The 22,326-nt window shown below is 45.4% G+C and overlaps 1 protein-coding gene across 8 annotated transcripts in view; it reads right to left on the bottom strand.

The window, feature by feature from the left end:
* The window catches only part of HSF2BP (heat shock transcription factor 2 binding protein), a 121,698-nt gene that overhangs the window by 44,756 nt on the left and 54,616 nt on the right, over positions 1 to 22,326 (bottom strand). For 5 of the 8 annotated variants that reach the window (XM_005548579.4, XM_005548580.4, XM_074033940.1 and 2 more), the window contains one exon: positions 12,599 to 12,702. The exons of the other annotated variants lie outside the window; for them this stretch is intronic. In XM_005548579.4, coding sequence (XP_005548636.1) covers positions 12,599 to 12,702 — 104 coding nt within the window. The remainder of the gene's footprint in view (positions 1 to 12,598; positions 12,703 to 22,326) is intronic. 8 annotated transcript variants of the gene reach the window in all.

Below are 22,326 nucleotides of genomic sequence, written 5' to 3'. Positions count from 1 at the left end.
GCCTGCTGAGGGAGATGGGGGGCCTGCTGAGGGAGACGAGGGCCTGCAGAGGGAGATGAGGACCTGCTGGGGAAGATGAGGGCCTCCTGCGGGAGATGAGGGCCTGCTGGGGGAGATCAAGACCTGCTCTGGGAGATGAGAGCCTGCTGTGGGCGATGAGTGCTTGCTTTGGGAAATGAGGGCCTGCTGTAGGGGATAAGGGCCTGTTATGGGAGATGAGAGCCTGCTGTGGGGGATAAGGGCCTCTTGCGGGAGATGAGGGCCTGCTGAGGGAGATGGGGGCCTGCTGTGGGAGATGAGGGCCTGTTGCGGGAGATGGGGGCCTGCTGAGGGAAATGAAGGGCCTGCTGAGGGAGATGAGGGCCTGCTGAGGGAGATGAGGGCCTGCTGAGGGAGATGAAGGGCCTGCTGAGGGAGACGGGGGGCCTGCTGAGGGAAATGGGAGCCTGCTGAGGGAAACGGGAGCCTGCTGACGGAGATGAGGGCCTGCTGGGGGAGATCAAGATCTGATCTGGGAGATGAGAGCCTGCTGTGGGGGATGAAGGCCTGCTGAGGGAGATGAGGGCCTACTGAGGGAGATGAGGGCCTGCTGTGGGGGATAAGGGCCTGTTGTGGGAGATGAGAGCCTGCTGTGGGGGATGAAGGCCTACTGAGGGAGATGAGGGCCTGCTGTGGGGTATGAGGGTCTGCTGTGGGGGATAAGGGCCTGCTGTGGGGGATAAGGGCCTGCTGAGGGGGATAAGGGCCTGTTGTGGGATATGGGGGCCTGTTGTGGGAGATGAGAGCCTGCTGTGGGGGATGAAGGCCTACTGAGGGAGATGAGGGCCTCCTGTGGGGGATGAGGGTCTGCTGAGGGAGATGGAGGGCCTGCTTTGTGGAATAAGGGCCTGTTGTGGGAGATGAGGGCCTGCTGAGGGAGATGGGGGCCTGCTGTGGGGGATAAGGGCCTGTTGTGGGGGATGAGGGTCTGCTGAGGGAGATGGGGGCCTCCTGTCGGGGATATTGGCCTGTTGTGGGAGATGAGGGCCTGCTGTGGGAGATGGAGGCCTGCTGAGGGAGATGAAGGGCCTGCTGAGGGAGATGAAGGCCTGCTGAGGGAGATGGAGGCCTGCTGCAGGAGATGGGGGCCTGCTGCAGGAGATGGAGGTCTGCTGAGGGAGATGAAGGGCCTGCTGAGGGAGATGAAGGCCTGCTGAGGGAGATGAAGGCCTGCTGAGGGAGACGGGGGCCCTGCTGAGGGAGATGGGGGGCCTGCTGAGGGAGATGGGAGCCTGCTGAGGGAGATGGGGGGCCTGCTGAGGGAGATGGGGGGCCTGCTGAGGGAGACGGGGGCCTGCTGAGGGAGACGAGGGCCTGAAGAGGGAGATGAGGACCTGCTGGGGATGATGAGGGCCTCCTGCGGGAGATGAGGGCCTGCTGGGGGAGATCAAGACCTGATCTGGGAGATGAGAGCCTGCTGTGGGGGATGAGTGCTTGCTTTGGGAGATGAAGGCCTGCTGAGGGAGATGAGGGTCCGCTCTGTGGGATAAGGGTCTCTTGCAGGAGATGAGGGCCTGCTGTGGGGGATAGGGCCTGTTGTGGGAGATGAGAGCCTGCTGTGGGGGATGAAGGCCTACTGAGGGAGATGAGGGCCTGCTGTGGGGGATGAGGGTCTGCTGTGGGGGATAAGGGCCTGCTGCAGGAGATGGGGGCCTGTGTGGGGGATAAGGGCCTGTTGTGGGAGATGGAGGCCTGTTGTGGGAGATGAGGGCCTGCTGTGGGGGATGAGGGTGTGCTGAGGGAGATGAGGGCCTGTTGAGGGAGATGAGAGCCTGCTGTGGGAGATGAGGGTCTGTTGAGGGAGATGAGAGGCTGCTGTGGGAGATGAGGGTCTGTTGAGGGAGATAGGGGCCTGCTGGGGGAGATCAAGACCTGATCTGGGAGATGAGAGCCTGTTGTGGGGGATGAAGGGCCTGCTGAGGGAGATGGGGGGCCTGCTGAGGGAGATGGGGGGCCTGCTGAGGGAGATGAGGGCCTGCTGAGGGAGATGGGGGCCTCCTGTAGGGGATATGGGCCTGTTGTGGGAGATGAGATCCTGCTGTGGGGGATGAGGGTCTGCGGAGGGAGATGAGGGCCTGCCGAGGGAGATGAGAGCCTGCTATGGGGGATAAGGGCCTGTTGTGGGAGACGAGGGCCTGCTGAGGGAGATGAGTGCCTGCTGAGGGAGATGAAGGGCCTGCTGAGGGAGATGGGGGGCCTGCTGAGGGAGATGGGGGGCCTGCTGAGGGAGAGGGGGCCTGCTGAGGGAGATGAAGGGCCTGCTGAGGGAGAGGGGGGCCTGCTGAGGGAGATGAGGACCTGCTGGGGAAGATGAGGGCCTCCTGCGGGAGATGAGGGCCTGCTGGGGGAGATCAAGACCTGCTCTGGGAGATGAGAGCCTGCTGTGGGCGATGAGTGCTTGCTTTAGGAAATGAAGGCCTGCTGAGGGAGATGAGGGCCTGCTGTAGGGGATAAGGGCCTGTTATGGGAGATGAGAGCCTGCTGTGGGGGATAAGGGCCTCTTGCGGGAGATGAGGGCCTGCTGAGGGAGATGAGGGCCTGTTGCGGGAGATGGGGGCCTGCTGAGGGAGATGAAGGGCCTGCTGAGGGAGACGGGGGGCCTGCTGAGGGAAATGGGAGCCTGCTGACGGAGATGAGGGCCTGCTGGGGGAGATCAAGATCTGATCTGGGAGATGAGAGCCTGCTGTGGGGGATGAAGGCCTGCTGAGGGAGATGAGGGCCTGCTGTGGGAGATGAGGGCCTGTTGCGGGAGATGGGGGCCTGCTGAGGGAGATGAAGGGCCTGCTGAGGGAGATGAGGGCCTGCTGAGGGAGATGAAGGGCCTGCTGAGGGAGACGGGGGCCCTGCTGAGGGAGATGGGGGGCCTGCTGAGGGAAATGGGAGCCTGCTGAGGGAAATGGGAGCCTGCTGAGGGAGATGAGGGCCTGTTGTGGGAGATGGGGGCCTGCTGAGGGAGATGAAGGGCCTGCTGAGGGAGATGAGGGGCCTGCTGAGGGAGATGAGGGCCTGTTGTGGGGGATAAGGGCCTGTTGTAGTAGATGACGGCCTGTTGTGGTAGATGAGGGCCTGTTGTGGTAGATGAGGGCCTGTTGTGGGAGATGAGGGCCTGCTGTGGGAGATGAAGGCCTGCAGAGGTAGATGAGGGCCTGCTGTGGGAGATGAGGGCCTGCTGAGGGAGATGAGGGCCTGCTGTGGGAGATGAGGGTCTGCTGAGGGAGATGAGGGCCTGCTGTGGTAGATGAGCGCCTGTTGTGGGGGATAAGGGCCTGTTGTGGGAGATGAGGGTCTGCTGAGGGAGATGAGGGCCTGCTGTGGGGGATAAGGGCCTGTTGTGGTAGATGAGGGCCTGCTGTGGGGGATAAGGGCCTGTTGTGGGAGATGAGGGCCTGCTGTGGGGGATAAGGGCCTGTTGTGGTAGATGAGGGCCTGCTGTGGGGGATAAGGGCCTGTTCTGGGAATTGAGGGCCTGCTGTGGGAGATGAGGGCCTGCTGTGGGAGATGAAGGCTTGCGGAGGTAGATGAGTGCCTGCTGTGGGGGATAAGGGCTTGTTGTGGTAGATAAGGGCCTGTTGTGGGGGATAAGGGCCTGTTGTGGTAGATGAGGGCCTGTTGTGGGGGATAAGGGCCTGTTGTGGGAGATGAGGGCCTGCTGAGGGAGATGAGGGCCTGCTGAGGGAGATCAAGACCTGCTCTGGGAGATGAGAGCCTGCTGTGGGGGATGAAGGCCTGGTGAGGGAGATGAGGGCCTCCTGAGGGAGATGAGGGCCTGCTGAGGGAGATGAGGGCCTGTTGTGGGAGATGAGGGCCTGCTGAGGGAGATGAGGGCCTGTTGTGGGAGATGAGGGCCTGTTGTGGGAGATGAGGGCCTGCTGCGGGAGATGAGGGCCTGCTGAGGGAGATGAGGGCCTGCTGTGGGAGATGAGGGCCTGCTGTGGGGGATAAGGGCCTGTTGTGGGAGATGAGGGCCTGCTGTGGGGGATAAGGGCCTGCTGTGGGAGATGAGGGCCTGCAGAGGGAGATGAAGGGCCTGCTGAGGGAGATGAGGGAGTCCTAGTATCTGCAGTCCATGCACTGGAGACTCAGGACAGCTAATGTGTAGTGCCAGTGTGAAAGTCAGCAGGCTCAAGACCCAAGAGGTGGTGTTTCAGTTTGAGCCCAAAGGCAGGAAAAGGCCCACATCCCACCTCAAACAGTAAGCTTATTCAGCCTTTTTATTCTATTGGGGCTCCAACTGACTGGATGAGAGCCACACACCTAGCTGAAGGCAATCTGCTTACTCAGCCTCCTGGTTAAAATGTTAATCTTATCCAGAACATCCTCACAGACATACCCAGAGTTAATGTTTGGCCAAATGTCTGGGCATCTCGTAGTCCAATCAAGTTGATAACAAAAATTAACTCTCTTAGGGACCACCTAGGTGGTTTGAATAAAAGCTTCAAACCTGCATGAAAACCAGCCTACTAATTCTCAGAAGAGATTTTTCCACCACTACACTCAATGCCAAAAGTCAAAACAATTTTCCTAAAAAAACCTCAGGATTAAGCGAGTATCTTCAGTTTACCCCTACACTGTTGGGAAATACCCTTGGGAGTTTCCTCTCAGGCTACTCACCTGAGGGTGGGACCGGGGCTTTGTCTCCTATTCCCCACACCCTGGGAGCCATTGAAACTAAAGGACAAGTTTGAAAAATACCCTCAAAGCAAGAAGCTAATTTCTCTGTTAACCTCTCTGTCCTCCCACTTTCACTTGACTTTCATGTTCTAGGTATGTGTGTGTGTATATTACATGTGATATATTACATATATTGCATATATATCACATGTAATCTATTATATATATTATATATGTAATATGTATTACATACTGTATATATTATATATAATATATATTACATATATTACATCTAATATATGTTGCATATATCACATATATTGCATGTAATATATGCTACATATAATATATATATTACATATTATATATTGCATATAATATATATTTTATATATAGATAGTTTTTTGGTTTTTTTTTTTGCGGCCAAGCACAGTGGCTCACACCTGTAATCCCAGCACTTTGGGAAGCCAAGGCAGGAGGATCACTTGAGACCAGGAGTTCAAGACCAGCCTGGGGAACACAGTGAAACCTCGTCTCTACCAAAAATGTTTTAAAAACTAGCCAAGTATGGTGGTGCATGCCTGTAGTCCTAGTTACTCAGGAGGCTGGAGCAGGAGGATCCCGTGAGCCCAGGAATTTGACTTTACAGTAAGCTAGCATCACTCCACTACAGTCCAGCCTGGGTGACACTGTAAGACACTATCAAATAAGTAAAAATTTTTTTGCGTCTCACCCAGCATTTTGAATGTTCAGTAAGGAGAGGTGGTCAGGAATTTTTCTATCATAACCCTGGCTCCCAATTCATGGCCTGGAAGGATGGAATATAGGGAGACTTAGAGGAAGCTCTCAACCCAAGGTGATGGTGGCTCAAAACCAGGTGAGAAAATTAGCTGGGCGTGGTGGCAGGCACCTGTAATCCCAGCTACTGGGGGGCTGAGACAGGAGAATCGCTAGAACCCAGGAGGCGGAGGGTTGCAGTGAGCCAAGATCACGCCACTGCACTCCAGCCTGGGTGACTGACCGAGACTCTGTCTCAGAAAAAAAAAAAAAAAGAAAAGAAAGAAACGCTCAGTGGGAATGCTAGCTGATGACCAGATTCTAGATTCTGGAGATGTTTTGAAAGCAGAGCCATCAGGACTTCCTAACAAATTGAACGTAGGTGTAAGAGATTAAAAGGAGTCAAGAATCATTCAAAGGTTTTTTAAAAGTCTGAGACACTAGAAAAACAGAATTGTAATCAACAGAGATTAGAATTTGGTGTGAGGGAAGATTAGGGGTTTAGTCTGAACACACTGAATGTGAACATTTATTAGATGTTCATGTGGAGATATCAAGTAGACAGTTCAATCTATGAGGCTAGAGCTTGGGACAGAGGTCTGGGTTGAAGACACAAATCTGGTAGAACCTGATCAATGCTTCGTGTTACTCAGACAAGCCAAATAGATGTAAGATGGAAATAACCGCCTATCTGCCTTTTTAGCATTGAAAACATGGTAGGAAGTGCAGTTTCCTGTGATCACAATACTAGTCTGCATTAACAGTTACATAACATGTGGCCACCATCTCGATACACTCTGTTCTCATCAGCTATTTGCTAGAGTTCTATGCCAGTTCTGTGGCTGAAGAGGAATGTGAAGAATGTGGACAAAGCCTGGGAAAAAGCCAGCCATGTAGTTGAACAAAGGGAAGACAAATGAAATCTAGCAAAGGTTAAAGGAAACAAGACGATTTAGTCAGGGATGATTAATAGCAACTGGTCTCATACTCTGAATCAGAGAAGTCTAGATACTTGAAAGTAACCTGCCACCTTTAGAGCAAGCAAACAAAAGAAAATGAGCTTTCACTGCAGCATGAGATTTCTTTTTTTCATTTCAAGTCTTTTATCCCAAAAGCATGAGATATTTAGATTAGAAATAAAAGAGGAAAACTAGCACCTATGTGACACCTACGACATTAGGTGTTGGCCTAAACACTATTGCATTTTAATATACATTAAGATCTTTGAGGTAGAAATTCTCATTTTATAGATGAGAAAAGCAGGATTCTAAAAGTTTAGGTAAGTTCACAAGCAGGAAAGCTGCAATTCAAATCTGGGTCGAATGAGTCCAAAGCTCATATTCTTATTAAAATATATCAAATTTCTTAACAGAAATTGATACAAGTAGGAACTGATTACTGAAAAGGATAATGAGATCTTTTTTTTCCTTGATCTTTTTTAAACGAAGTTTCACTCTTGTTGCCCAGGCTGAAGTACAGTGGCATGATTTTGGCTCACTGCAACCTCCGCCTCCTGGGTTCAAACAATTCTCCTTTTCCTCGATCTTTTAAAAATTATTAGAGATTCTTATCTGTCCAGTATATTCTCATAAACCAGATCTATCTAAAAGCAAAGGAATAGAGGAAGCCAGTTTTCAAATTATCTCTCAGTCCTAAGCAGTTATGATTCTAGATTCTGAAAACAGTCTAGATTCTGAAAACAGTCTAAATTCTGAGAACAGTCCCACTACCACCAGCACCACCACCAAGCACCAAGAACTATTTTTGTTCCTATTTTCCTATTCTATAGTAAACTGTATATTCACCTTCTAAAACACATATGAAATTCTATCATTTAAAATTTAAAGTAATCCCATACATAACTCAGGAGTCAAACATCCTAGGCTTAAACACATCTTGTTTTGTTTGACTTTAGAACAAATGATTCTAAAGTAAGACCTAGAAATGAATTTATGAGGGTTGGGCTGTGCTCACTGTGTTGAAAGAACCAGTAATTATCTTCACGGATAAGAAAGCCTGGGATGGCTGGGCATGGTGGCTCACACCTATAATCCCAGCACTTTGGGAGGCTAAGGCGGGCAGATCACCTGAGGTCGGGAGTTCAAGACCAACATGACCAACATGGAGAAACCGCTTCTCTACTAAAACTACAAAATTAGCCGGGCGTGGTGGTGCGTGCCTGTAATCCCAGCTACTCAGGAGGCTGAGGCAGGAGAATTGCTTGACCCCGGGGGGTGGAGGTTGTGGTGAGCAGAGATCACACCATTGCACTCCAGCCTGGGCAACAAGAGTGAAATTCTGTCTCAAAAAAAAAAAAGAAAGAAAGAAAGAAAGGAAAAGAAAGCCTGGGATGATGTCCCAGAAGCAAAAAAAATTGCATTAACACAACTTAACAAACACCTCATATTATCCATAACCCAAAGCTTAAGCAGGAAAAGCCCACCTGAGTCAAAGAACACAATCTCTGATGAGTGGCAGGAACTTGGGTTGCTTGCCACAGACAGAGCTGCATAAATTAAGATTAAACTCATCACAATTTTCACTCAGCCCCAGAAACTTCCAGAGGACCAGAGCTAAAAGGGCCATCGAGAATATTTAGCCTCAACTCCTCTTTCTATGAGAAAATAGGATTACTGGGTACAAATTAGCCTAAGTAGAGATGGGCATATTGTTTCAGGGCAACTGACTCAGAAGTCAAGCAAAGCCAGACCTAATGTCAACTAAACATGAGAAGTCACCCAGCACTGGCCCAGCACAGTGGCTCACACCTGTAATCCCAGCACTCTGAGACGCCGAGGCGGGTGGATCACCTAAGGTCAGGAGTTTGAAACCAGCCTGGCCAACATGGTGAAACCCAGTCTCTACTAAAATTACAAAAATTAGTCAGGTGTAGTGGCAGGCACCTGTAATTCCAGCTACTTGGGAGGCTGAGGCAGGAGAATCGCTTGAACCCAGGAGGCAGAAGTTGCAGTGAGCCGAGATTGCATCGCTGCACTCCAGCCTGGGCAACAACGAAACTCTATCTAAAAAAAAATAAAGTAAAATAAGAAGTCATCCAGCACTAAGGCTTCCACCCCGGAGATGTGTCCTGCTGAGCAGCAGTCCTATAGAATGGTTGGGAAACAGGGTCTGGAGCCAGGCAGTCGGGGTCTCAGATCCCAGCTCCACCACCGCCACCCCATAGCTATATAACCCTGGCGCCTTACTCACCTCTATGTGCCTCAGTTTCTTCATCTATGATACAGAAACAATACTTACCTTACGGGGTACCGAGAGACATAAATGTAACAAACATAATGCACTTAAAACCATGACTGGTACTCAAGAAGTACTAGGTATTCTTATTTAATTATCCTCTCCCATAAACTGGCAATGTCTGCTGGCTCATGGCCCATAACAGCCAGCCCGGATAGTTACCTTATAGGTCAGGTCTAGGAATCACCTCTGATTCTACGATTCTTGAGAGGAAAAAAGCTGTCTGGTCAAGTATCCAACCCTGGTGGGTAAGTGTTATCAACGGAGTACAAGCATAGCCCCCTGGACCTGCCCTCAAACTATGGAAGGTCTAGGGCTTTACCCTACTTGCAAGCTAACAAGCTAGCATGCTAGAGTCTTACAGACGCTGGCAGAAGACACAAACTCTTGAGTCTGAGACTAAGAACTTGTTACAGCAACAACCATAGCCAGAGCAGCAGCATTTATGCCAGTTTAAGATCCAGTTCCACAAGGCCACACACATGCTGTGTGGCTGTGTCACAGGAGAGGAACCCCAAGCTCTGGCTGAACTTTGCCCTAGAGGGAAACATTATCTCTACTAGATAGATATAAACAAACGTACCCTTTTTGCTCTGGAAGGAAACTGCATCTCTGTCCTCTAAGGATGTCTGCTATACACACATCCTTTAAAAGCTAGCCAGAAACAAAGGTCAGTTCCTCTGCTCTTAACACATGAAGAAACAGGACAGACCCTTGTGTCTCGACAATATCTAAATAAATGAAGATATACACTTGTGTTCATGGATTGTAAGTCTCAATATTGCTAAAGTGTCCATTCTCCCTCAAAATGAACTGTTGACTCAACACAATCCCAATAAAAATTCCAACAGGATTCTTTTCGGTAGCCAGTGACGAGCTGATTTTTAAATTCATATGGAAAGGCCAAAGGTTTAAAAATAGCCAAAACAACCTTGAAAAAGAAGAACAAAGTTGGAGGATTTATACTACCTGACTTTAAGATTTATTATAAAGCTATCAAGATTTATTATAAAGCATGGTATTGGCATAATGATCCAAAAATAGATGACTGGAACAGAACAGAATCCAAAATGACCTTCACATGTATTGTCAACTGATTGTCGACAAGGTGCAAAGGCAATTCCCTGGAGAATAAAGTCTTCAAAACAAATGGTACTGGATCAACTAGATAGAAAACTTTATGCAAAAAACAAACCAAAAAATAAAAATAAAAACAACAACAAAAAAACTCTCACACAAACAGATACCAATTAAAAACGAATCATGTAACTAAACGTGAAATGCAAAACTATAAAGCTACCAGGAGAAAACACATTAGAAAATCTTTGTGACACTGATCTAGGAAAAAATTTCTAAAACAAAAGCATGATTCTTCGAAGAAAAAGAATTATAAACTTTATTACAATTAAGATAGGTCTTCTGCTCTTCAGAAGATGCTCTTAAGAGAATGAAAGACAAGCCACAAGCTGGGAAAAATTATTTTTCCAACACATTTGTCAAAGGACACAAACCGAAAACACAAAGAACTCTCAATATTCAGTAAGAATCTATGCAATTTTTAAAAAATAAGTAAAATATATGAACAGCTATCATCAAAGAAGTTACATGAATGGCAAAACATGAGAAGGTACTCAACATCATTAGTTATAACAAAAATACAAATTAAAACCAGAGTGAAGTACCACAGTATCCCTACTGGAATGTCTAAAATTTAAGAGAATGACCATACACTAACACACTGCTGCTGGGAATGTAAGATGGTACAAGCACTTTGGAAAAAGGTGGCAGTTTCATAAAAACTAACATGCGCCTACCACATGTCCCAGAGATCCCACTTCTAGGAATTTACCCAAGAGAAACAAAAGCATATGCCCATGCAAAGACGTGTACAAGAATGCTCCCAGCAGCTTTATGAACAGTAGTCAAAAGCTGGGGACAACCCAAATGCCCATCACTAGCTGAATGAATACACCAATTGTGGTATATCCATAACATGGAATATTATTTAGCAATAAAAAGTAATGAACTATTAATAGACACACGGATGGATCTCAAAATCAACATGGATGGATCTCAAAATAATTATGCTGAGTGAAAGCAGCTCGGCAAAAAAGAATACAAACTATGATTCCACTTATATAAAATCAAAGAAAATGAAAACTAACTACAGCGCAGAAAGAAGGCAAGTCTCTCTCCGGAAGGCAGGGAGAGGAGCAGGGAGGAGGGACCACGAAGGGGCACAAAGTGCCTTTGGAGGTCATGGGTTTGTGTATTACCTTGATTGTGATAATAATTTTACAGGTGGACATTTATATCAACACTTATCAATTGTTCACTTTAAATATATGCAACTTATTACATGTTGATTATATATCAATAAAGCTATTATTTTAAAAAAGCAATCACCACCAAATGGAACTGACTCTAAAAATTAGAGGTTAATTTGAATTATGAAAAAATAAGGAAAATTAATTTATTTTTATACATGGGTCAAATATATACTCATTAAACAACATACAGTGTTAAAAATTATGATGAAATTGGGACAGAACTTTAGGTTAGAGTGGTAGTTCAGGGTGAAGAGGAAAGGTTGCAGTAAAGACAGCTTTTTAAAGAAAGTTTAAAACACATACACACTCTACATGTGTACTTCCCTTCAGAGCTGCGGTGTCTTTCCAATTTCTTTTTACCCAACTTATTTAACAATGGGTCTTCTATTTTATCTGATAGAGCCACATACCCACATATAGTACTGTGCTGTTAATAGAGAATGGGATACGCTAATGCTGTTTATCAGCTGTTTTATAAGACAATTTTTCTTTGTGTTGTAGGGACACCAGTAAATCATATCCAAATTGAAAGCAATACTTCAGAAACAGAACTAGAGTAAACCTAACATACCAAGGAATTTTCTAAAATTTGACTTCTTTAAAAAGAAATAACATCTTATAATCAATCCTACTTTCTAATACTTTAAAATTTCCTTCAGCAGGCCGGGCGCGGTGGCTCAAGCCTGTAATCCCAGCACTTTGGGAGGCCGAGACGGGTGGATCACGAGGTCAGGAGATCGAGATCATCCTGGCTAACATGGTGAAACCCCGTCTCTACTAAGAAATACAAAAAACTAGTCGGGCGAGGTGGTGGGCGCCTGTAGTCCCAGCTACTCGGGAGGCTGAGGCAGGAGAATGGCGTGAACCCGGGAGGCGGAGCTTGCAGTGAGCTGAGATCCGGCCACTGCACTCCAGCCTGGGAGACAAAGCGAGACTCCGTCTCAAAAACCAAACAAACAAACAAAAAAAATTTCCTTCAGCTACAGAAGAACAGGTATACAGTAGGCCCCTCTTATCTGTAGTTTCACTTTCCACAGTTTCAGTTAGCCACAGTCAACCAAAGTCTGGAAATACCAAATGGAAAAATCCAGAAATAAACAATTCTTAAGTTTTAAATTGCAAACCATTCTGCATAGTATGATGAAATCTCATGCTGCCATCCCACTCCATCCCATCAGGGACATGAATCATCCCTTTGTCCAGCATATGCTATGCGCCCTTTAGGTCACTCAGTAGCTATCTAGGTTATCAGGTCAACTGCTGTAGTACCACAGCAACGGTGTTCAAGTAACCCTCATTTTACTTAATAATGGCCCTAAAGCACAGGAGTAGCGGTGCTGGCTTATTATTATAATTGTTCTATTTTATTGTTGTTGATAATCTCTATGCCTAATTATAAATTAAACTTTATCATACAGATGTATGAATGTTTAAAAATACAGTATACATAGAGGGTTTGGTGCTATCTCTGGTTTCAGGCATCTGCTAGGAAGCTTGCTAGGAAGCTTGGAGCGTATCCCCCGTGGATAAGGGAAGACTACTGCATAAACCATACAAGCAGCTGTAGAGATAACCACCCTGCTTACCACTCAAAAGCCACCACAGCAACGGGATGAACCCTGGACTCTCGCTGATGTATTTCAGGCCTTTCAAATTGATGCTTACATTGTACAGGGACATCAGCATCAGCCTGAAATGTAAAAGAAAAAGGTGTTGGAATGCTCCATCCACACTACATTTCACCCTAAACATATCTCCTAGTTAAGAGGAACTTAACATATTTAGTTATTCCCTCACATTTTAGATGTCCAATTCTACAATCTGGATAATGAGCATTGTAATATAACGTATGTGAAGTAATATCTGTCTATGTGAGGCTACAGGAAAATGGGAAACTTCAGCAATGATATCACATAATACCGCCTTTCATACGCTCACATAATCCAGAGTCTCGAACGCAGAGAGGGTCCCACGGGAAACTTCACAAACCATATTTATTGATTCATCTCTTTTTTTTTTTTTTTTTTTTTTTTTTTTTTTTTTGAGACGGAGTCTCACGCTGTTGCCCAGGCTGGAGTGCAGTGGCGCGATCTCGGCTCACTGTAAGCTCCGCCTCCTGGGTTCACGCCATTCTCCTGCCTCAGCCTCCCGAGTAGCTAGGACTACAGGCGCCCGCCACCGCGCCCGGCTAATTTTTTGTATTTTTAGTAGAGACGGGGTTTCACTGTGGTCTCGATCTCCTGACCTTGTGATCCGCCCGCCTCGGCCTCCCAAAGTGCTGGGATTACAGGCTTGAGCCACCGCGCCCGGCCATGATTCATCTCTTTTATGACCAATCCTGCATTAATATACAGGTTACTCTCAATTTGTAAGAGTACTGTACTCTCAAAGTTCAATTCAGCCATCTAAAACCTAATGACATATTTTCATTCAACGAACATCACGCATGACATCCAGGTAGCCAGGTCAGGCCACAGGACTGCATAATCACAGTACAAGGAACGAAGAGTACTACAACCCAACCATCCCTCAAACCAACAGAGCAGTTTACTGAATAGGACAGGACTTTACAAGCTGTTTCAGGACTGAACCATGGCTGGCAATGCAGAGTCTAGTGAAAGCCAGAAACTACAGGACTTCGGTTTCTGCAAATACTGCAAAATACAGAGAACCCAAACACTTTACACTGCAGAGCAATAAAAAGGCTAGACAAATATTTTTGTAAAGCCTTTGAAATAAAGAATGAGTTTGCAAGAAATGAAAGGAAAACATCTCTGATCAGGAACAAAGTAAGAGCACAAAATCTCAGAGGAAAGTGCAAAAGATGCTACGATTCCAAAAGACCAGAGCTTCAGTTACAGTGGCTTCACGCAGAGGGACAGAGGGAAAAGCCTCAGAGAGACATGGGCATTCAGTTCACAGGCCCCGCAGACACCAGAAGAGACAGAACTTTCAAGCTTAGCAGGAATTCACTTTCTGGCAGGCCTCAAAATCCCCAGGCCAGTAATTCTAACATAAAACAGAGTGGGAAAGAAGCTCCCCCAGCTTCCTGGACATTAAAGGAAAGGATCCTCAACCTGGTCTTCAAATAATTCCCCCAAATACATACTAGCAAATGAGAGTTCATAACAAAAATCATAATCTGACTCATGAGAAAAAGAAGACCAGCTGAGTAACAGCCAGCGCAAAGAACCAATAACAGGGCTAGAACCAAAAATTTTTCAGATACTAGAAGTATCAACTGCAGAAGAGAAAACTGATACGTTTAATGGGTGAAGATAATTTTAAAAGAAAGTAAAAATATAATCAAGAAGCTAGGATTACTATTATGAATGACCAGCCAATTCAAAAATAACAACAGAATTTACAAAAAAGGAAAACAATAATTAAAATGTAAAACTCAAGGATAATTAGACACATGGAAAAGCAGAAATACTAAACAGAAAAATAGACCTTAAGAAACTACAGCAAGAAAGAAAAACAGATGAAAGAGAGGTTAAAGTACAAGGAGAGGAAGATGAAAAGTTCAATATTCTTCCAAATACGGTCCACAAAGAAAGAACAGAAAGAATGAAGGAAAAAAATATTTCAAAAATATTTTCCAGAAATGAGTAAATATAAACCCTCAGATTCAGGAGGCACAAATAAATCTCAAGAAAGATACAAAATAAATACAAATCTACACACATCACAATCAAACTTTAGAAAATTAAAGACGAATTTTGTAAAACAGCCAGAGAGAAAGGATATATTACCAATAAAAGAGTAATTACACCAAAAGCTAGGCTCTCTATATCTACCAAGTATAAAGAGAAAATAATACACAGAATTGTAAACCCAGCAAAAAGAGTTTCAACAAAAGAGGTAAAAATACTGTCAAAGAAAATCTCAGACATTTTTAAACAAACAGATCTGAACTGAAAGAATTTGAAGGACAGACTTCGGAAAAAGGAAAATGACGTCAGAAGAATGTTCTGAGATACCAGGAGGGAGTAAGTAACGGGATGTGAGTGTACAGAAGTAAACACTGGGGGGTAAAAGCAGTCATTGAAATGTCTACTCTATGGGATTTCTGAAACTTTTCAACAGAGCTAAGATACAGTCCATGAATCCATGTAATCCAGGATGTAAATATTAGAGCATTCTAAGATCTTTCAACTGTTTAGGTGAGAAAGACGTTAATTACTTTCACGTATACCAAATGCATCAAATCATGCTGTAAAACAGGGGCTATCACTGAAAGAAACAAGGGTAAACTTTCGAGACACTAGAAGAATAAAATGAACTCAGAACTTAGTGACTTTGAAAGAAAGATAACAGAGTAAGACCCTGTTGAAAGAAAGAATAAAAAAGGAACAAAAAGAGTAAGAAGAAGGGAGAGACAGAAGGAAGAAAGAGGGTGGGAGGAAGGGAAGAAGGCAGGAAGCGAGGGAGAAAGGGAAGTAGGGAGGGAAAGATAACAGAAAAAACATAAAAAGAAAAACAAAATATGACAGAATAAATAAATCCAATTACTTCATTAATCACAAATGTTAATGAACAGGATATTCCTATTAAAAGGCATAGATTATAGATTGTTAAAGGAAAAACAAAATGCAACCATGGACTGTTTCAAAGAAACACACCTGAAACAAAAGTCTCCAGAAAGGGGCCAGGAGTGGTGGCTCACACCTGTAATTCTAGCACTTTGGGAGGCCAGGGCGGGCAGATTACTTGAGGCCAGGAGTTCAAGACCACCCTGGCCAACGTGGCAAAACCCTGTCTCTACTAAAAATACGAAAAAAATAGCCAGATGTGGTGATGTGCACCTGTAGTCCCAACTACTAGGGAGGCTGAGGCAGGAGAATCTCTTGAACGCAGGAGGCGGAGGTTGTAATGAAGCGAGATTGCACCAGTGCATTCCAGCCTGGGCAACAGAGTGAGACTCTAAAAAAAAAAAGTTTGTGGAAAGTTGAAAGTAAAAGAATGGGAAAAGATATATCAAATACTAATGAAAAAAGAAGAAAGAGAAGGCTGAGGTAGCTACATTAACAGAAAAGAAAATAGACTAAGTGCAGTGACTCACACTTATAATCACAACACTTTCAGAGGCTGAGGTGGGCAGATGGCTTGAGTTCAAGAGTTGGAGGCCAGCCTGGGCAACATGGCAAGACCCCGTCTCTGCAAAAAATATAAAAACAGCTGGGCGTGATGGCACACCCCTGTGGTCCCAGCTACTGGAGCAGATGAGGTGGGAGGATCGCTTGAGCCCAGGAGGTCAAGGCTGCAGTGAGCTGTGATAGTGCTACTACACTCCAGCCTGGGTGACAGAGCAAGACCCTATGTCAAAAATAATAATTAAAAATAATAATAATTTTAAAAGAAAGAAAAGTGGCCAGGCGCGATGGCTCATGCCTGTAATCCCGGCACTTTGGGAGGCTGAGGTGGGCGGATCATGAGGTCAGGAGATCAAGACGATCCGGGCCAAAACGGTGAAACCCCGTCTCTACTAAAAATACAAAAAATTAGCTGGGTGCGTTGGCGGGCGCCTGTCGTCCCAGCTACTCGGGAGACTGAGGCAGGAGAATGGCGTAAACCCGGGAAGCGGAGCTTGCAGTGAGCTGAGATCGCGCCACTGCACTCCAGCCTGAGTGACAGAGGGAGGCTCTGTCTCAAAAAAAAAAAAAAAAAAAAACGAAAAAAGAAAATTAAAAGTACACTTCTATAAGAGTAAGTCAAAGAAATTATGAGGAAAATTGGGCAACTGAACAAGAATGAATATACAAAAATAAAACTTGTGATGCTAGTGAAATATATACACACACACACACACACACACAGCCTTAAATACTTATTCCAGAAAAAAATAGCTGCAGCAATGGCAGAATAACTTGCATTGGACTAACCGTCCCACTAGTAAGAATCACAAATTCTGAACAAAATATAGGAACCATTTAAGGGGAATGGAAAGCAGCCAAAGGCAGGCAGAAAATGAAGAGAAGTGCCCCCTTGAAAGAAGAGGGGTGGCTCATGCCTGTAATCCCAGCACTTCGGGAGGCCAATATGGGAAGACTGCTTGAGCCCAGGAGTTCAAAACCAGCTTGGGCAACACAAAAAGATCCCATCACTTCATTAAAAAACAAACAACAACAGGAAAAAAAAACATTAGACAGGCATGGTGGCACATGCCTATAGTCTCAGCTACCCGAAAGGCTGAGGCAAGAGAATCACTTGAGCCCGGGGCCGTCAAGGGCTGCAGGGTTGTGATGGTGCCAGCCACTGCACTCCGGCCTGCATGACAGAGCAGTATCCTGTCCCAAAAAAAAAAAAAAAAAAAAGAATTTTTTTTTTAGATAAAGAGGGCAAATATATTGAGGTTTAGGCAGGGCTACACAGCACCAGGCAGCCAGCCCTCAATCAGAAACCTGGGGATGCCCAGTTTCTTTTTTTTTTTTTTTTTTTTTGAGACGGAGTCTCGCTTTGTCGCCCAGGCTGGAGTGCAGTGGCCGGATCTCAGCTCACTGCAAGCTCCGCCTCCCGGGTTCCCGCCATTCTCCTGCCTCAGCCTCCCGAGTAGCTGGGACTACAGGCGCCCACCACCTCGCCCGGCTAGTTTTTTGTATTTTTAGTAGAGACGGGGTTTCACCATATTAGCCAGGATGGTCTCGACCTCCTGACCTCGTGATCCGCCCGTCTCGGCCTCCCAAAGTGCTGGGATTACAGGCTTGAGCCACCGCGCCCGGCTAGGGATGCCCAGTTTCAAAAGTAAAACCAGAGTCCAGGGTCACCAGGGTGGAAAGAAAGGGAAGAAGACACCTAGAAAGGAGGGTTTCAGAACAAGTGAGCACTAAAGGTGCACGAAAACCCTCTAAGGTTCCGACCTCTAAATGACACAAGTGTAAGGCAGAGAAAGAGGGACAGCTGCAAGGCAGAGGAATGAGGCACAGCTCTGCTTCAGACCATGTCCAGGGAGCCAGAGCTCAGGTATGAGTCAGGCAAAGCTGACGACCAGCTAGAACACACATAATTCTCTTCAGGAAAAGATAACAGAGTCCAGAGCCCCCACAACCTACCTTCTGCCACCTCCACTACACATGCTATCAAATAAACACTGAACTAGCACTGCCGGCTAGGATGAGGAGAGTAAGCCACTTGCTTTGGGTGTAAATTTAAGGGAGTATCAAAATACCCAGTAGCCCATATTTTTTAACACTGTAATTCAATATTTTAAAAAATATATAAAAAATGCCCTAATAAGCAAAACTTTAATGTTTTACTTTTTTTTCCTACAGCTAGGGTCTCACTTTGTCACCCAGGCTGGAGTGCAGTGGCACAGTCATTGTTCACTGCCACCTAGAATTCCTAGGCTCAAGCAATCCTCCTGCCTCAGCCTCCTGAGTAGCTGAGACTACAGGCACGTGCCACCATACCCAGCTAATTTTTCAATTTTTTGTAGAGATGAGGTCTTGCCATCTTGCCAGCGCTGGTCTTGAATTCTTGGCCTCAGGCAATTTTCCCACGTCAGCCTCCCAAAGTGCTGGGATTACAGGCACAAGCCACTGTGCCCAGTCCAAATTTTTAAATAAAGATGGAACTGGTTAACAGTGCCATGCCAAGACATACTGGAGCCTAAGGCAAAAGGAAAAAATCATAACACTGACCAAGTTCATTGTTAAGGGACTAACTAAACATACTATGGTACATGTAACACATGCGTGCCATGGAAAATTTCTATTATAGTTTTCTATTAAAGTCTCTGGTTTCCCCACTAAATTTTGTCAAAAGCAAGCTCCCGGCCTTGTCTTTATCATCTCATAAACTAGTATAGTAAGACTGGATGCAATAAGGACTCAAATTTTTTACTGAAAAGTGAATCAACTGCCAGTGATTAAGATCAAAATATATAAAAGCCAAGGTCTTCCTTCTCTCCCATGTGACCATAGGCACTTTCTTTTTCTGTTGCTGTTTTTTTTGAGACAGGGTCTCGCTCTGTGGCCAAGTGAGACAGACAGGCTGGAGTGCAGTGGTGCAATCTTGGCTCCCTGCAACCTCTGCCTCCCGGGTTCCAGCAATTCTCCTGCCTCGGCCTCGTGAGTAGCTGGGACTACAGGCCTGTGCCACCACACCCGGCTAATTTCTGTACTTTTTTTTTTTAGTAGAGACAGGGTTTCACCATGTTGGCCAGGCTGGTCTCAAACTCCTGACCTCAGGTGACACGCCTGCCTTGGCTTCCCAAAGTACTGGGATTACAGGTGTGAGCCACCGTCCCTGGCTGACCATGGGCACTTTCAAAGTCCCTGGCAATGCTATGGAGCCAGAAAAGACAGAGCTATGCAAGCACCCTCCAGAGCAGGGTGCTCAGTTCTCAAAACAAGGTCCTCAGCATCCCAGCGGGCTACAAAATAAGCCACACTGCAAGTTCTTCCAAGTTTCACTGACAATTTTTACACGCATTCAAAAGCTACTCACTAGTAACCTGTTTAATGAGGTAGTAAGGGCTACTCAAATGTAGTGTTCATGAGGAAAATTTAGGACCTTAACTAGAATTTAGTGAGGTGTCGAATCCAGTGTTCCAAGAAGAGAAAACTTCCTGCTTCAGATCACAAACCCAGAGAGGTGGAATTCCTTAGAATTAAATATATTGCCCATGGCTGCTTTCACACAGGCAGTAACAGCAGAACTGAGTCACTGCAACAGATATCATATGACCCCAAGAGCCTAAAATATTTTCTGTCTGACACTTTATGGAAAAAGTCTGCTGACCTCTGCCTTACAGCATGAAAATAAGATAAACCAATCTTTTGTATGTCTTAAAAAGCAAAGCTAGCATCTGGTAATAACTGTAATGTAGGGCAACCTTCTGAAAAGATGGCCAGTTGAAATTCTTTGCTGACTGCCATTTAGATTTAAGGTGGCAAAAACAACCCCCAAGTTGGCAGAGGTCTTTACATTTTTATATTTGGTCAAAATCAGTTATCCTTAAGAAGCTAAAACGAAACACATACTTACAACAACCATGTCGCCACCTGAGACCTCACGTCACTGCCAAGATACATCTCACAGAAGACCAAAGACTTCTGGGTCACACTAGGTCACACAAGAGTTAGCAAAAAAATAAACCCAAAAGATTCTGTTTCTTATGCAAGTGTTTTGTCTAATATAATATTTCTATTCCAACCAAAAATATCTGTAAATAGTGTATCGAGTTTCCAATTATCAAGTCTAAAGAGACTGCCCATTCATTTTACTCTTCTAGTATTGAAATATTAAATGTCATTTCTTGGCCACGTGCAGTGGCTCAGGTCTGTAATCCCAGCACTTTGGGAGGCTGAGGCGGGCAGATCACTTGAGGTCAGGAGTTCGAGACCAGCCTGGCCAACATGGTGAAACCTCATCTCTACTAAAAGCACAAAAATTAGCTGGGCATGGTGGCACATTCCTGTAGTCCCAGCTATAGGAGGCTGAGGCAGGAGAATCACTTGAACTCGGGAGGCAGAGGTTGCAGTGAGCCAAGATGGCACCACTGCACTCCAGCCTGGGCAATAAAGTGAGACTCAGTCTCAAAAAAAAAAAAAAAAAAAAGAAAGAAAGAAAGAAAATGTTACTTCTCAAACTAGTGTACTAAGAGTTAGGCTTTTCCTTCCAATGACAAAAAAAAAAGTAGGCAAATTCTGCTTCCTACCACAAACCTCAGCAGAAAGCCTGTTATAAATGGGGCTAATGGGCTCCAAAAGAGCAACTTCCCAGTCTCTGCAGTCTCGATCATCTCAGATCCATCTGACATTTAAAAGAACTGAAAAGATGGCTAAAATAAAAGTACTGGTGAACTCGAAATGCTACATAAGCAACACGAGTAACTCATCTTCAATAAAAAGCAAATTCTCTTTACCTAAATACACAAGGTCTCAGGGCTGAACAAGCTCAAAGTGTGAAAAGCAAGACAGCACTCCTCCATAGGCCAACACAACTGAGTCACTAAAGGTAAAAGTGACAACTTGACCACCTTATTCTTCATCTTGAAAGAAAATATAACTTGTAACCTACGAGTAACAGAATAAACACACCCAGTACTTCAAAACAAACTAGCAATAAAAATAAGCAAGAAAAAGTAGTATCTGTGAAGTTCACTGCCCAGAAACAAGCCAGTCAGTCATGCTAAACTGACCAAAACCTAAGAGAGCCAAATTAGCACCATAAAGTAATTCTACAGTACAATAAGTAATAAAATTCCTACAAAAGACTGCATGTAATTTGAGAAAGCAACTGGCACAGCAATACTACATTTTTAGACCAAATTATTCTTGACAGACACTTAAGAGGCCTACCAATTTTTCATTAGACCGAATACAGTAACTAATGACCTAACAGACTTAGATTCTGTGACTCTTTCCTCAGTCAAGTTAGAACCTAAAAACCTGTGGTCTCTACCACGTCATCCTCAAATGTCTGTATGTTAATTCGTATATATTATGTTACAATGAAGACATACAAAAGGAGATAAAGAATAATATAGGCCGGGCGCGGTGGCTCAAGCCTGTAATCCCAGCACTTTGGGAGGCCGAGACGGGCGGATCACGAGGTCAGGAGTTCGAGACCATCCTGGCTAACACGGTGAAACCCCGTCTCTACTAAAAAATACAAAAAACTAGCCGGGCGAGGTGGCGGGCGCCTGTAGTCCCGGCTACTCGGGAGGCTGAGGCAGGAGAATGGCGTAAAAACCCGGGAAGCAGAGCTTGCAGTGAGCTGAGATCCGGCCACTGCACACCAGCCTGGGCGACACAGCGAGACTCCGTCTCAAAAAAAAAAAGAATAATACAATACTCACCCCCCTGGTTAAGAAAGAAACCCTGTAACCAGAGTTGAATTCCCTTTGTGAACGCTACCCAAAGGTGTGCTTCAGGGAGGTGTAACCACAGCTACGTCTGATATTTAAACTAGCCATGCAGTGCTAATACTTTAGGTGCAGAATCATTTTTCTTTGTATGTCTGCATCAACAGCAGCATACTGCAGGCAACCTTCCACACCATGGCGAGATCCGTTTATGTTGATTTCTATAGCTCCAACCTATTTCCACTGATATATGCCAACTTTTTAACTAATCACAATTTATCTATCTATTCTCCAGCTTCTGGACATTTAGGTAACTTCCTAGTTTGTGCTATTATAAACACCACTGCTATAACATTTTCTGTACAAGCATCCCGGTGTCCTATGGAAAACGTTCTCTGAAGTACACATGCAGACGGGGACTCTGTCCTCGGCATGTGCAGACATAGCCTCCACAGACGCAGGCCAGCTGGCTCCACATACCCTCCAGCAGCACATGGACAGGTG

Source organism: Macaca fascicularis, chromosome 3 (assembly GCF_037993035.2).
Source record: "Macaca fascicularis isolate 582-1 chromosome 3, T2T-MFA8v1.1".
Lineage (NCBI taxonomy): Eukaryota > Metazoa > Chordata > Mammalia > Primates > Cercopithecidae > Macaca > Macaca fascicularis.
This window is presented reverse-complemented; position numbering and strand designations above follow the sequence as displayed.